This window comes from Lepisosteus platostomus, chromosome 4 (genome assembly GCF_059453375.1).
Source record: "Lepisosteus platostomus isolate fLepPlt1 chromosome 4, fLepPlt1.hap1, whole genome shotgun sequence".
Classification (NCBI taxonomy): domain Eukaryota; kingdom Metazoa; phylum Chordata; class Actinopteri; order Semionotiformes; family Lepisosteidae; genus Lepisosteus; species Lepisosteus platostomus.
Window position 1 is genome coordinate 52243426 of NC_142614.1, and position 17022 is coordinate 52260447.

The 17022-nt window shown below is 34.9% G+C and overlaps 1 protein-coding gene across 2 annotated transcripts in view; it reads right to left on the minus strand.

Annotated features, from left to right (window-relative positions):
• The window catches only part of slc12a2 (solute carrier family 12 member 2), a 95584-nt gene continuing 78562 nt past the window's right edge, over positions 1-17022 (minus strand). The window contains exons 16-27 of one of the 2 annotated variants that reach the window (XM_088629830.1): positions 15895-16006; positions 14602-14742; positions 12907-13013; positions 12087-12166; positions 10768-10911; positions 8524-8571; positions 7891-8013; positions 7644-7755; positions 6934-7020; positions 6474-6609; positions 4986-5053; positions 1-3992 (exon numbers count right to left, since the gene is read on the minus strand). In XM_088629830.1, the coding sequence (XP_088485956.1) occupies positions 3857-3992; positions 4986-5053; positions 6474-6609; positions 6934-7020; positions 7644-7755; positions 7891-8013; positions 8524-8571; positions 10768-10911; positions 12087-12166; positions 12907-13013; positions 14602-14742; positions 15895-16006 (1294 nt within the window). In that variant the 3' untranslated portion in view covers positions 1-3856. The remainder of the gene's footprint in view (positions 3993-4985; positions 5054-6473; positions 6610-6933; positions 7021-7643; positions 7756-7890; positions 8014-8523; positions 8572-10767; positions 10912-12086; positions 12167-12906; positions 13014-14601; positions 14743-15894; positions 16007-17022) is intronic. The other variant, XM_088629831.1, reaches the window with a different exon arrangement.

Genomic DNA, 17022 nt, shown 5'->3' on the forward strand with positions numbered 1-17022 from the left:
TTTTAATTTGTTTCATTCATTTTCTATTTATTGCAATAGATGTACAAAGTATCTGTAATCTTAAATGTTAAAATAATGTTAGAAAAGCATATTTGTGACAGTTACAGTACAGTGTATATCAAAATTTTACAGTTTCAACCATTTAGGTAGATCATGTCTACCTCACTGGGAAAAAAAGAAAAAAAAGACTTTTAAAACACTTTTTAACATATCTTCTTTTAAAAGGTATATATAAAAGATAGAAATGTACAGAAAGACTGAAAAAGTTAATTAAAATATTAAAAGAGCAAAATCCCAACATAAAATCAACATGCAACTTAACTTAAACTAAAAAAAAAACCCTAAAATAAATAGTCTTACCCAGTTTATTTTTCATTAATCCACTCCCTTAATTTCACTATTAGTTATTTACAGGTTAATTATGAATTACACAGTGCAAACTAGGTAAGTTTTAACAGAATGACCAGTGCTTTTACTTCATTAGTTTTAATGTTTTACTACTGACAGATTTTTAAAAAATAAAACTTTGGCTACAGAGACAAACTGGTGGGAAAATCACCGTTAGAAAATGGAATGACCATATAGTAGCCAACAACTGCTCCGTTTGAATGGAAAATAATTGTGCAGTAAAGGCCGTATTATATGGTAAAAAGACGCTAAAACGTATTCTAGAATATTATCTACTCATTTAAACACCTGATGTGTATTCATATAAATGGATACACAAGCACACAGACATATTTCATTTGGTTGTAATGTGTAACAATCACTAGCAAGTTATGCAACAGCCTCCCCCCCATTTGATTTTTATGGTTTTTGACATGTAAGACATTCACGGTGGAATTTGTCCTAGTTTAGATCATACCTGTGAAAGACTGTGTACTGCACAATACACTTAATAGTTGCCAATATTTGAAAGAGAGAAGAGAGATCTTTAAATAGGTTACTTGGTAAATTGGTATCCACCTTGCATCTAGAAAGCTATACAACCCTTCTAAAAAAGTATCATGCTCACTTTCCAAAAAGTTTAATGTCTCCTTATGTATACAAGTTCAAATGTGTTGATAGCCTAAAAACATTTAAAAAATAAAACATCAAGTATGAAGTCATTAAATTAACCAGAATATTAAATGTTATTATTTTCTTTTTCTAACGGACTTGGAATATGTAAAAAAAATATTAACAGAGAGCAGAAAGAGACTGGTGTACGAAACAAGAGTCTAGCACACCATAATCCCAGTAGCCCCTTGAAAAAATGTCAAGGAGGCTGTCTACTAACTTTAACCTTGCTGTTTTCATATCTAACCTTCACTATAACTAAACATTGCATCTTACCAGCCACTTAGTTGTACTTCCCCATAAGAGCTCTGTCCCAGACTAGGGGGAGTCGAATTCCGGAATGCTGTCTATCAGAGACATACAATAGCCTATTTTGAAAGGATTCAGCATCAGAGCAAATTAAAAAAAGAGGAAGAGATTACAGAACACAAAGGCAACACACAGTATAACATTCAGCACTATGTGAAGTTTAGGGCAGAGGAATTCTGCACATTTCTCAACAGTGACTTCAATAAAAGACCCTCTGCCCCTCATTCCCCTGACCCCTCCCACATAATGAAGCCAGCTTCTATTATGCTCAACTCAAAAATGGTGCATTTTCGGGCAGATTAGAGAAATTAGGTACAATCTTCGAAGGACAACCTCTTATCTGGATTGTGGGTGTATTTTTGTTTAGAATGGCCAACAGCCATGCAAAAGCAGCCAATGCAAAGCATAACAAGAACCGCCTTGGATTCGTCAAAGCTTTATGAAATTACAGAAGGGCAGGAACTTTCTCTGCAGCTATCAAATACACTGAGCATGAAAACTAATCTTGCTACTTAGATTAAAAAAGTGCATGGTCCAATTTAAAGAAAAAAATACAAATAATGACATTCCTCATTTTCCTAGGTCCTGTAATGAGCAATATTTCTTTATGAATTTATTGTCCATTAAAGTTACGGCAGATCTGAGTCACACGTGCAAAAAGAGAAAAGGCTATTTTATCAATCCTCAATGCATCTGTTTACAGCAAAGAGAAATAAAAAAAAAACATTACCTTCACAGTTATGGGATCAACCTCACAGCACTCACCTTTCAATAAATAGGCAGGCAATACGTACAATTTCAGCTCACCATCCTTGCTTCAGACCATAAAATCTAAACCCACTGGTCACACCATTTCTGATTTTGTTGGAAGATTCACTTGAAAATGACGAAAATCGCTTTTTATGACTTGACATGAGTTTCCGAGCTTCTGCTATGTATCAGCCTTGACAAAATTACAGTATTTTGAGTTTAAAGATAGAGCTATTTTATTCTTGTTAAGAAGCCATGCCAAAAATGCACAACAACTTCATTCAGAGACGCGCAGATCTCATTTTCTGGAACTATATATAAAATCCAATGAAGCTTAAAAGGTGTTGGAATAAAACAGCACTTGCAAAATTGGAAATGGCAAGACAGCAGCTTTTATAATACACTTCACATGGACTGAGCACTTACAGTTTTCTCCATTTAGTTATCAATCAGCCATTATGGCTTAAAAAGGAAGTAATGGTAAAATTGAAACAACAATTATGCCAATGATTAAGGCAAATTCTAGATTTTTACATGTACCTTTGCATCTCTTGCTTGCACACCCAGTAATTTGGAATAAAACAATGTTTCCCCCCTAGCACACCGAGTCTGATGTAAAAACCGGCAGTGCTGCGGGAGAATTGGTAACAGTCAACCTACAACACGCAACCTAGGCCAGCAGAGGCCATGATGGAGCAAGGTCTTTTGTGAAGAGAGGTGTGAATGCCAAGTACATTGTATTTAACCAAGGATACCAGTTTACTTTCAACTACTCCAGCCTGAGTTTTCAACATCTTCTTCTTTTTGGTTCAGAACAATATTCTTTAGCAGCTATGTTGTTGCCTTCCACTGTAATTTTAGATTGTGTTTGCACACGCAGGGCGGTTCAATGTGACAAATGATGCTGATTTTTGCCAGGACTATGCCTGGGTTGGATAAATCACGGCAGGATTAAGTGATTGGAGCTTCTGATTTGTTGAAATGCGCGCTCTCTACTTATTGTGAATGGAGGGCACTGTCAGAGAAACACATTTCGCTGACTTAGAGCTCAAAGGAAGACAGAAATGGAGAGGGAAGAATAAAACACTAAAGCAGCTTTATGCGAATCAGTGGAAATGACTGCTAATTTAAGCAAGTCCACTCGCATAAAATCATGTTTTAAACAAGATATCAATCAAAAAATATATCTATTATAATCAGGGTGTTATGCTTTAAAGTTTGGTAGTAGTTTAATTTATGTGGAAGGCACCTCAGTAAGGCTATTAAGTTTTTGCAAACCATTCTGCATTATTTCTCCCAACAGAAGAAAACTAAAAAGTGTGATTATTATTGCTGCTTTAAAAGTAGCAGAAGAAATAATTATGAAAATATAAGAACAGTATGAACCACAACTGTTCACTGTTTTTTCAGCTGAAGAAAGAAGGAAAGGAAGCAGAATTAACATTCAATCAACCAGACCGCTGGAATTTTTTTTTAAGGATGAAAAAGGCTCAATCTGGCATCACCATGACCTGCAAAATGGGAATGTGATTCTCTCTTCTGTCTTACACCACCTCTCCACTGGATGGCACTAGTGAGAGATCAGCAGACTCCAAATGCTTCTCCCTGCAGTGTCAGTGCAGTCTGTGTTTTTCCTTGTATTTTATTTATAGAGTTTAAACCGTTATAGTCTTTTTAAAGATTCTTCTAAAGGTGCGTCTGGCCACTGGTGCAGAGTGTCGCAGGGAAGGCATGTGCTTCAGGAATAGAAGGTGAGCACACTCTGATGGTTGCCACGCACAAGGAGGATGGGTGGCAGCTGCGTGGACAAAGTCTCCAGCCAGGCCATGTAGAGGGCACTGGACACCGCTCCCTTCCTCGCCAGTGGCATGCTCCTACAATTCAGAAAGGTCCACCATGAGCTTAAACGGCAGCAGAAGTTCAACAGTCTAACAACAGAACACCCTTTACTTGACTCTACAGTGAATCAATAATGATAAAATATCAATAAGAATCTGTACTGTTCAAGGGGTGTATGACCTGTTTTTTCCCTGAAACTGTTTTATATTTAGACATGCACAGGACAAGCTCACAGAAAACTTCCCAATTCAATTCGATTTTTAACATTTAAGGTTATTCCGACACCATTTAATGGACTTTAGTCAACTGCGTGAAGATCACCAATAAACTTTTGGTAGAAAAGACACTAAACTATTGCAGACAATTTAAAAACAAAATGAAAAAAAATGTGAACGACTGCTGATCGTGTGCCTGCAAATGCGGTGCACAGATGGCTACATTTTAAAATTAGAAACAGAAAAGGCTGTTGGAAGTTCATAAAATCCCTGAGGTGCATGAGATAGAAACATTCATGGAAATACACAGCAATACTCAGGATTATGTTAATGTCTATACCAGCATGTCTTGGTCTTCATCAGAGTTAAGAATGCATCAGTGCACTCATTAAACATTTTTAACATATTTCTGAACGTGTCCAGGATTTCCTGAATGTTAACCGAGTAAAAAAAAGTTTAAAAATCTTTTTAAAAAGTCAAGAGTGTTTTAAATGTGTAATTGCACCTAGCTGGTATCAAATGTTTCTTTAAGTTAAGAGCCATTTCGTAGTGAGAGGTTCATAATTCCTGGAACAACTTTTTTATAGCCTGTTTATCAATAGATAATCAGGATTTCTTTGATAAGAAAGGTTATGTACTGAAAAAAGAACAAATTTCAATATCAAGCAATAGAGGAGTTTACTTATCAACGAAGTAAAACTAAATGCAAATGGAAACGCGTACAGTTGTGTATATAGGGACCCTAAATAAGTAAACAGAACACCCCAAAGAGGTTCTTTAATAGCACTGACACTTTTGAAACTTATTACTTACATGACAATGAGGTTTGCTGTGCTTGAATGCTCTTTCAGCAATTCATTCAACCTGATCTGGCGCTGGGTCTGAAATATTAAACAAATATAAATAAAATATTCATACTAGTATTAAATTAAAATTTGCAGAAACAGGGTGACCTACAGATTAACTATTATGATTAAACAATGGAACAATAAGGCCTTTTTGAGAGCTATGAAGCACTTGTGCTGTACAGAATGTGCAGGTGACTCATGGGGCTCTGAAAATAAAGCGATACTGATACGAGGGCAGGTGAACTGCACTGTTCATTCAATAAAGGAAATAATACCACAAAAGAGACTCGCAGTATTATAAAAAAGATCTCTGCTTCACTATATTGGAATTAATATTGTCACTAGAATGATGCCTAACAAGCTTGGACTTAATTAGCCAAACAGACCTTGAACAGGAGATGTAAGAGCTGATGGCCCACTGTATGCAGGACATTAAATAGTAATGTCTGAGGTCTATGTGCAGGAAAATTATTTAGTAATGTCTGAGGATGTTCAGGGGAACTGCCAGGTTTTGTGGTGAGAACAAAATGGCAGCTGGGCAACCATCTTACTATAAACAGGAACAATGTCATCTTTTAATGCTATGCTAATATGTTTATGGTAATTAACCAAATGAGTTTTAAACAGCAAGAGCTTGTGTTAACAAAGAAAATGGCAGTCAGACAGGCTGACTTATTTTATTCAAAAGCCCCCTTTTGACATATTTATCCTGCTCCAACTAGAATTATGTACATCTTTAATATCTGGAGGTAACTAAAGCTTTTGAGCTTTCAGTTTGAGTAATGAGCTATGTTTTTCAAAACAGTTTATAACCTGTTCTGGGTGTGAAAATCAGCACAGCAATTTTCCAGGTGTAAATTTCAAAAAGCTAGTTGCTGCTGCAATTCAGCTGGTCTAATGCTTCATAAGAACATTTTGAGAGGGACTGTGAACATGCTGGTCAGGTTACCATCTTTTGTAATTTTTGTAATAAACTAATGTTTTATATGCTCCATTAAAGCCACGCAGTAATATACTGCTAATATGTTAGGTCTCAAAAATGGAAGCTTTATTTAACTTTGTTTTTTAGTTAAAACAGCGATGACAGGAAATCCTTAACAATTCACAGACAAAATATGTTTAAATCTTATACGACTATTTTAGTTATTATGCACCAGAATCCTTACAATATATTAAACGTACACACAATATTTTCAGAAACTGTCTTAATCTTATACAAATTCAAGTTCTGTGCAAAATGCACACCTATTTTTGCAAAAACACATTTATGGAAATCTTTATATTAGTTCTGGGGATTTCTCAACCAAAAAGAATTCTACTTTTGTAAATAATAAATAATAGCCAACAATATTATACAATTGTGAAAGCAGATAGATCTCATAACTTTTGTAAATTCAGAAAAAAATATGATGTCTACTTGGTAAATGACCCTCAGGTGTGACAGGAGCCTAACCTTGGCCTTGTAGAGTTCCAGCTCATTGTCAGTGATTCTCCAAGGCTCATCGTTCTTCAGCTTCTCTGCTGCCTCTTGCTCCATTTCATCCTCATTGAGTTTGTAAGGTTCTATCATTTCTTCAAAGGCTGCAAAGCTGAAATAAATGTTCTGATGTTATCTACGTGTCTATCCATTTCACTTAAGAACCTTTATATTTTATATGTTCAGCATTCAAAAAATTTATCTGAGGGTATTAAAAATCCATATCACTAGGAATCATTCTACATAAAGGCCAACTAGACTTTCAGCACTACATACATGAGCCATTATTCAGAGATTCAAAGGAAAACTTTGATATGTGACCATTTTTATAACCTCTTTTTAATGTCTTTTCCTGGACAAACAAAAAAAGGCTTCCTAAGCCTAGCGATATAACAGGAGTATTAACTTTAAATGAAATGTTTTCCAAAAAACTTACTTTTCCTTCTTTGGCTTTGTGTTGATATCCCCAAGGACTGTGATGTCGGAAAAATCTATCCTGAACTTGCTAAGCAGAGTTGCCATCCTGTTATAAAATTGAAAAACATCAAAGTGCAACATACAATTTTATACCAAAAATATATGAAAAGGCTTAAGATAGGTCAAAGAATACCTTCCCCAATATGAGCGAAAGAAAACTGATTTTTTTGTACAACCAGATGTGAGATCAGGAATTATTACCAGAGGGGGAATAAACAGAGACAATGTACATGAATGTATGCATTCCAGTACTGCATCTACTTTACTTTTGAATTAAAATAGCTAAAAGTATCCCTTTAAAATAAGCTTTTTTTCCCCAAAACATTATGTTGAGTCTTCTGGAAAGAATGTGTTTCAGGAAACATTTATCAGTAATATCAGTTCTTTGTCAACAAAACTTCCAATAATTCAGCTCTATTTTACAATGTGAAATATGCTTGCTTCAAAGTTTAGACTACAGTATAATTTTTTACAATTTTAAAAATTGATTGAAAGAGAAAAAACTAAGGATTTTGTCATCTTTCTTTGATAAAACATAGAATGCTTAAATGAATACAGTGTATACTGTAGCTTACTGGAATAAAGTATTTTCAACTACGCTTTGCTTTAAGAATTAAAGCTTTAAAATTTATCAGTTCACACCTTATATTTAAAAACACAAATACTCACGTTCTTCGATCATGGTCAATCCTATTGATTTTTCCACCAATGAACACACGAATCTTGCAGTCCTTCCATTTCTTCTTGTTGGTAATCAAATATGGGATCAACAGAGTCAAGCCTTTGTAATCACATTGAAAGGCCAATGTTAGCAACCCTACAAAGCACTGATTTATATTGTCTACAAATGCTAAAAGCAATATTCTCTGAAAGATATATTACTATTTAATAAATGATCTCTGGGGTGCTTACTTACCACCATCATCAAACAGCCACCAGACATCTACTGTTCCCTTGCCCTGTTTCCTCTGGAACTGTGTGCTGGCCTCCAGCAGTTTCTGGTCATTAGCATTCAAAGGCGTAGTAGGGCTCTTTTTATCTATAAATCATAGAAAACAAAGCAAACAAACTAAAAGTGTAAGATTCAATTTCTACAACAATGCTTACTTTCTGTTTTCATCTGTATAGCTTGAAAACAAAAACAGCTAAAAGTCAGAAATGACAGACAATTGATTATGGATTAAAATATTGTAACTTCCATTTTGAACATTTGCTTTGTGACACATGTATCTCTGAGGATTCCCAAAAACCAAAGACTACAACTGTCATGAAAGCTCCAGTTCAGTCAGCTAATAGTGGAGGAGATAAAGACCAGAAAAGGAAAAGAAAAAGTAATGCCGACATTGTCACAGCAGAGAGAAATAAGAAGTTGAAGTTGATACTGAAGTTGAAGTTGGTATAAGACGTTGATACTGCGCTAAGGGAATGGAAACGTATGAACAAAACAGAAGCTAAAATGACAAAGGGAAAGCAAAAAGATTGTCTTTCCAGGAAAGAAAGCCAGGAGAGACGCATCAATGAACGGTAAAACAAAACGTGGGATGCCTGCCTTTTTTCAACAGTGGCTGTGTTGGCGCCTTGCCTTCATCATCTTCGTCTGGACAGTATTTAAAAGACACAAAATGTATGTTAAAGTCTGGTGCCTTGTCAAGGAAAAACAGGACAGTGAACAGTATATATCAGCATCATGTTTGGTCGGCGACATTCAATAACAACGAAATTATTCAAAACAAAAACATGAATGCTAAGAAATTCTAAAACACTTGATTTCCGAAGAATGAAAAAATCATTGGAGTTAAATGATTACATTTGTGTTGTGATGGCTGTATTTCACTGGTGCATGTTTAGTGTGCAATTGGGAATAACCCAAATAGCACATAAAAGCAAAACAAAAGTAGGAAATGCATGAAAATTAAAAAGGGGTGTTGAACGAAATTGGAAGTTTTTAAACTTTTTTGAAGGAATAAATAGCTTCCTTGGGGTTAAAACAAGCAGTACACACCACTGGTTTATAATATTTACTACTGATTTATAGCTTATTCAATAATAACAGCCATGTTAAAGTATTTCACATCACACAACAATGCAAAAACATTCTATAAATAATCCCTTACCAGGTTTTAGAGACTTTATAACAAACTAATGGATTTAGCAATAATATCCTATACAACCCAGTCAATTTAATAAATGTAGCTCAAAATGGTCTGTGAAGACACTTTGTTACTGTAAAATTAAACTTTTCTAGAAGAATACTTTGAAGTTTTCAACACTATTTAATACTGAGCAAATTCCTATGCGTTCCATCACATACAGTACTTACCATGTGCTTAAGGACATGCCAAATAGAAGGTCTTGTCCACAAACAAATGAGAAGGCCTTGAACCTGCTATGTGGCCTGATAAATTTTGTTTTAGCAAAATCAAACATCTGCTTGACTTGGTCAAATACAGGATGATATAAATTGACCAAGAATTCAAGACCATAGTATTATTGTAGATAGGAAAAAATAGAGATTTTACTTTTTTTTTTAATACCAATTAAATTCAAAATAATAAATTCCTCCTTTTATCCTAGATTTATCAAATGACCCATAGTATGAATGGTTCACTGGCTTATGATAAATATCTGTTCAAGTCATGTGGTTCTTGCCACAAAAGGTCAAAGCAATTCAAAGGTTACACAAATTCTCATCGTTCGAGGAAGTAATTAATGAGGAATAATTTTTGGGTCTATAAACTCATTCTGACTGTAAATTATAGGCTACACTCGAAAGTATCGGGCTTTCAAAATTCAGGGAAAGGCTTGCACTGGGGGAGTTTTTCCTTCGGTTTATTTAGGACAGATTTATGATTAAGTGGGACGAACGAAAGCTGTGCGTGTTTTAATGCAGACATGTGTAGAGGAGGCCAAAATGAGAGATACGAAGGTCACACTCTCTGAGGGACCAAAGAAAGAGGAGTTCACTGAAGTAAACATGTTTATACTTCACGAATAAGGAGGAATGCCTTTGGGAAATAAAAGCACAAGAAAATATACTCCTTTAGTTCAACATCCTGAAAGGGGATGTTGAACTAGCCCAAAATACTGAGAGGGATATACAGTATATCCCTAAATCCATGCCATTTTTAACTACATCTTCTTTTTTGCAGCTAATTAAAACCTTCTTCACAAATGCTAAAGCATAGAGTGGATTCAAAAGTGTTCCAAACAAAAATAGTTAATACAGAAGTACAAACCCAACACTTAAATAAAATTACTGAACTTGTTTTTTCTTATTGTTTGTTCCATATAAGCATCAGCTAAAACCAAAAGGGAAAAAAAAGCTTTGGGCAATTTGCTACCCATTGGAAAAACAGTCTTGATTATTTCAGTCTTATGTAAAATATTTTATTATAATACTAAAATAATGCACAGAGATGTATTCTCTGCTTTCTTACAGTAGTCTCATATACTGGAACTATCTGAACAAAATATTATACCCTGAGATGTTATCAGAACTTACATTTACACCACTTAAAAAAAGTAGCACACAGTTTTGGAATCTCATACATGTTCCAGTCCCTTAAACTTGATAAAATACCCAATCCATTTAACAGATGGCTTCTGCATGGGGCACATACATTTCCTAGGGTTTACAATTAAGAAACCATTTTTAAAAAGTTTACCTTGAACCCGTTCTGAAAGACTATAAGAGGTCCATAATTAAACAGAAATCATCCAGTTTTACATTCCTACAGATTATCTATGCAAAGAGAGCAGAGTGTGGTGCTGTTTTACCAAAAGAAAGTATTACCTTTTTGCACAGCTGGGCTGTTGTGAGTGCTGGGAGCTTTAGACGAAGGTTTAGAGGAGTCTGCGTCAGAGTCTTTGCCAGATTCAAGATTCAGTACAATATCCTTGATCCCCCCAGATTTCTCCTGAGATGACAGCAGCTCATCTACAAGGGAGAACAATGAAGTTGTGCTATCCTAGTGGGAGTCTACAGTGATAAAATGAACCTAACAATTCTTAAGAGGAGTCTGTGCATTTAATAAAAAATAACTTAAAAGGGAACAAGGCATTTAAAAAGCAAATTTAGAAGGAAAAAAATGAACCACCTATTTCAGAGATTTCTCAAAAATCTCCAGAGCTTAAACCTTCCTTCCCAGATTTCAGCCTGGTGTTTTCATGTTAAAATGACCGTGAATATTATGAAGACAGTTTGAGATTTGGAGAAATTATGCTTGATTCCCTAGACAGACTTGAGAAAAAATGTGCAAATCACTCAGCTATAGAACATTAAAGGCCAGGTCAATTGAGTCCTTTCCCAGCTGAAGAAATGGAGTGTCATGGAGAAATAAAATGTTTCACTAAGACCTATCATGAATTGAAGCTTTGCCTTTGTGCAATAATGAATCTAGATTTGACATTGTTTATTCTAATAATAAAACATCTCTTAAATTACAAAAGCTTCAAACAGTGTTTTCAGAAAGAACTACATAATCTTTCATTCTCAGATTTTATCTAAATATGAATAGCTTAAATCAATATCATAAAGCATGCAATTTTGAAACACTACAAAACTTGCATTATTTACAGCAATTATTTAGTTTTCTATTTGCTTAATTATTTATTTTTTCTAACTCCATGATTCAGAAATATTTTTGCTTGATGTGCCATTTTACATCTGAGCTAAAAATAATAAAAAAAATATCAGATAAGCATACAAATCTAAAATAAAGGGTCAATCAGAGGGCAAAGAACTTTACATCACCTCTATGAAACAGCAGTGTATTTTCAAATAGTTAGACAAATGTGTTATGTTAGGGCCTTATTCTCTGTTAATATTTCTAATATATACTGTAGATATCAGTGCTATTATTTGGTGTTTCATGCACAATACTTCACAAGCAAGCTTTGCCAGTTTAGAAGAAACTGCTATATTTTCATAATTAACCTTAAGACTTCACTTTAGTGTTCATATTTTCCTGCATATTTAGATAGTATTGGATAGCATTTAAGAAAAAATGGATACAAGACACCAGATACAGTATAATGGACAAAGACGGGAAAATTAGGATATTCTACGCTGATCAAAGCAATAGATGGGAAAAAAAAAACCAGAAGACCAACCTTGACCATGAATATGGGAAACATCAAGTCCTTCTTTCAACCTTAGGATAACTGCTCCATACTGGAAATCAAACGCATCACTGAAACACAAATAAATTTCGTTTGCGTTTCACTTCAGGATGTGGTTTTGACATGGAAACTTCAACAAGATACAGACCTGTAAACATAATGCTAAATTAAACCCTAATTGTCCACGTGTAGAACAAATAATCTTGAGAACTATTCTAAACGGAACAAGGCTCTAAAATTCAACTGTTACAATGGCTTCCATATGGCACCAAAACTAAAAAAAATCTGAATTTTTTTTCAGACGACGTTTAGATAAACTGAAAATTTTCGAACATTTGTTCAAATTAAGGGATTCTTCCTCACAAAGTCCTCTAAAAGAGATCGTGGGAGAAGTTCAAAAACAGCACCAAACTTGCAGGAATAAAAATACACTTGGATGTCGTCTACACAGCCCACTGGTCCTCAGCCTTACCTACCTAGTACTGCACATTCTTACTTAGCAGACACAGAGACTCTGGAAATGACCTTATGATAATGTGTTTAAATATTTGCACTGTAATAAGAAAGGGATTCTAGAAAGTGCTAAAATGCATTCCATGAGTAAACTCTCCCAAATCCCTTCTAATTGCTTTTTGCTTTTGTTGAATAAAATGTCAAATCTTTCTGGTTAAACAAATTACAATGTGAAGTCTGCTGTGCTTTTCCCTGTACTGAAAAACCTACAACAGAAGAGTACCTAAGACAAGCTCTGAAAAATTAAGTCACAAAAAACCACAATATACTAGAGCTATATGAGATGCATTCTACTCACTGAATCATGTTAATGTAGGTTTCGACATCTCTCATATCACCTTCTCTCCAGTTGTTCTTAAAACCTACTACCAATGTATTTGGTCTCAGTCGCCCCAGGCCTGCAGCCTGAAAAATAGATGTTTGAGTTGAGTGTTATAACAATTTGCAGGGGATCTAGGGACTACCATCACTATTCTAGATGCATTTACAACAGAAACCAAATAAGTTGAATGATGCTTAATTAACTGTTATTTAATTCCTTCCATGGTGCTACTGCAACTAGTACAACACCACGAGCAGGTTTTGTTCTTGGTATCCTCAAGGTGATTGTACATTTACATTTATTAATCTATATAAAGAGGGTTCTCAATTTATGTGAGGGTTGCGTTCTAGAAACCTGCTTTGTAGGTTATTGTATTGTAACATTTTATTGTATTGTAAATTTTGCGTAATTTAAACAAATTTTTCATATTTAAAATAATGGTAAATACCATAGTTGCGTTCCGCACGCGTAAGTTTGACCCTACTTACACCCTATAGGCGTGAATGATGGGAAATGCCATACGCTAAATACCTTCAACACATCAACTTGTAACATGTATAAAACAAAAACATAATTAACACAGACATGTATACGTAAAAATACATAAAATATTAGTAAGCATCAGTTATATGTTTTCTGTAAAGGGAATTTGAAAGAGAGAGTGAGAGAAAATGAGAGAGAAAAAAATTCAATGCATACTGTGCTCTCACCACGCTCGTATTGCGCTATCACATCTAACTACATCTCTAACAAAATAGACTTTCCTGCACACTTTGCACCACTACTGGCACTTTCACTCTTCGCAGGACGCTTGCTAGCCATGTTGAAACACAAATTGCACACAAAAATAATGTTTACGGGGTAAAATAACACTAAAATAACACTGTTGAAACAGAACTGCACGAGAGACGACTATACCGTAGTATGCCAAGCAGCAGACTGAGGCCCGAGACAACAGCATCACAGTGTACCAGTACTCCTAACTCTCCAACGCGACACTCGCACCATGAGCATCGGGCGGCCAACGGTGTAACTATGCGGCACGCATTATTTAGAACCGTGCTACTTAATTTAAACAAAAAAATATGGCTTTATTTTAAATATGTGTATTTCAAACTCGCGTCAGACACGAACCCACTGTAATTTCTCCAGAAACACATGGTTTAAGATCTTAAGGATTTTATTTGGAGATACAGAAAATAAGTAAAATTTGCACTGGAAAAAACTAGCTGAAAAATGTTTTTTTCAATTTCAAATAACTTGAACCACAATATTCTAATGAATACAGGTATTATTTGCATATAATCAGTATATAGAAATATATGCTGATCAAAATGTACTAATTAACAGTCCTCAAAGTGCATTCACAGACTTTTTTGTTTTACTAAGGGGATGACAATGACAAGTTCTGTCCCCATTGAGAGAGCAATTATCTTCAGCTCCCTTCCTGGGCCAGTCATATTGAAACCTGAGCAAAAACTTTGCTTATAAAACATTGGAATGTCAATAAAATGTTATTAATGTCACCATTATCATTAAAAATATTCATCAAATATCCAAAATATTTTCCTTAACATAAGCCTACAAAAATAAGCAAAATATTTTCCCTAACATGTTGCTACAAAAGCTAATGACACAAATTAACAAGTCAACTACTGGATCAATAACTACCTGTAACAAATACTGGGCTCCCTGTCGTAGGTCCTCTGCATAAACTGGAGTGTAGAATGCCTTGGTTTTGTTCTTCAGAAGCCAGCGCTGGTATCGAGTCTGGTCATTCGCCAATTCCCTGAAGTTATGCCTGCGAGCACTCTGGGAAAACAACAAGACTGTTAAGTCTCTCAAATGCAATACGCATCAGACACCACCGCAAAACACTGGATAATAACGTTCTGCTTCTGATTTTAGTCTACAACTTATATATGTCAATTTTCCCCTCATTACATAACTCATTTGTTAAAACTTTTACCTTTTAGAATTACATGAAACTTAAGAAATCTCACAATCCAGTATGCTTTATTTGAGGGGAGCAAACAAGGTAATGCGTGCTGCTGGGATTAAAAACTGGTAAATGTATAGTAAAAGTAGAGCACTAATGGGGGGTGAAACGTTCAAAGTGGGGTGATATCATTTGAGGTGTGCAACAGGGATCTGTCTTAGGACCACTGCTCATTCTAAATTCAACAACAAACTAGATTCAGGTGTAATTAGCAAACTAGTAATGCTGGCAGATGATGCCAAAATAGGAAGTTGAGCAAACAATGCAGAAGCTGCAAAGGGAATAAAAACAGACAAAATTCGGTACTGGAAAAACACTTGGCAACTTATTAAGTGTGGACAAGTGCAGAATATCATAGAAAGCAAAAATATCATTCTATAGCTGCAACATTGGAAATCGGAAGTTGTATATGAAAGCTCCAGTGTTTATGTTAACATTTTCATCTTAATGTCAAGAAGCAATAAAAGGCAAATAAATAAATTGAGGGTATACAGATTATACAATGAACTAGTAAGACCTCTATAAGAACACATGGGGACTTTGGTGAAAGTGATTTAAAATCTAAAACATAGCTGGTTAAGTACCAATTTGAATTGCCATTAAACATTAGTCATAAATGTTTAATGACATAAATGACATAAAAGAAATTGGCAGCTTTCCTTTTTGGGGTGATCCTCATACTTCTAAAAAGGAAAATCAGTTTCTTTGCATCTAAATTTAGTTATTGTTGCTGATCTCATAAAATAAGATTTGCAAACTTAACTTCAAACTTCATAACCTAAATCTTCAAATTCTGTGGCAACCACCTCAAAAATGGGTGCTATTTGGAATAATAATTACAAAACTACATGGACAAAATTAAGTGCTTTCAGCATGAAACCCACCAGCCTTTTAGACTAGAGAGCTTTAGCTTTGTTCAGTTACTCTCATCTAAGTCTTTACTAAAACACAGTCTTGACACCTACCATCCGGACATGTCCACAGACCATAAGCCCAACATTTTTAGTAAAGTCATGAACTAGGTTGAGCAGCGCAGGACGAGCATACGGATAGCCAGTCATCACCAAACACTGGGGTCTGTGGGAAAACAAAAAAATGTTAATATTGCAAATGACAAGGTTTTATTAAGCAAAGAAAACCCTTCTGTGTACTTGCCAATGACAAGTTTTCATTGAGCTGAAGGGATGGTTACCAAGAGACAAACACACTCTGCTCTCTGGTAAAACTGATACTGCACATTTACGACAATGTTGGCCTTTTCTTGAGGATTATTGAGTTTTTAACCAACAAATCTGAACAGAAAAGTATTTGTAAAAGTAGTACCATAGTTAATCATCATTAGTAAATCATTAAACTTTTTAATAAACCAAATTAAGCAAAACAGTGAAAAATGTAAAAAAAATCTTGGCACTGAAACTACCAAAGTTAAGGAAGAGTACATCAAAGCAAGGATTTATGAAATACTTAAGATTACGAACCGTCAAACATAAGTGAAACATTTAATTACGAGGACATTTTAAGCAAATACTTAATCCTCACAAAAGCACATTGCCATGGTAACATCTGGGGGTGTATATAAGAAAAGCAGAGGTCAAACGAAGTGAAGAGCACTGAAAGATTGCTTTGAATTACAATTTTATATTTAATAAATAAAACCCAGAGGATTTGCACGTTATTTCTTAGAAATCATGAAGAAGTAATTTGTGCTACATAATTTGTAATTTGTGCTACAATCACGCAGACACAGAGAACCTCTCAACACTATCCTGAAAACCAAATTATTATTTCCAAAAATAGCCTTTTCCGGTTTTCTAGAGAAATAATTAATCTATAGTTATTCACACATCGTCATCTGAAGGCTGTTACATTCTTACCACACTAATATAAGCTTTTGGGGATTAAAAAGATTTTCATAGTTTCAGTAGCTTTTTTCTCCCTCAACTTAATTCTGCAGTGAACGGTCAGATACTGTTAAAGTAGTGCACGAAAATAAAGCAAGGACAAACAAAGGCTACATACTAATACAGTTTGCTGAATAGTATGCTGGGAGCCATGTTGCTCATGAAATTTTTTTTACATGGAAGAAGTTAAGG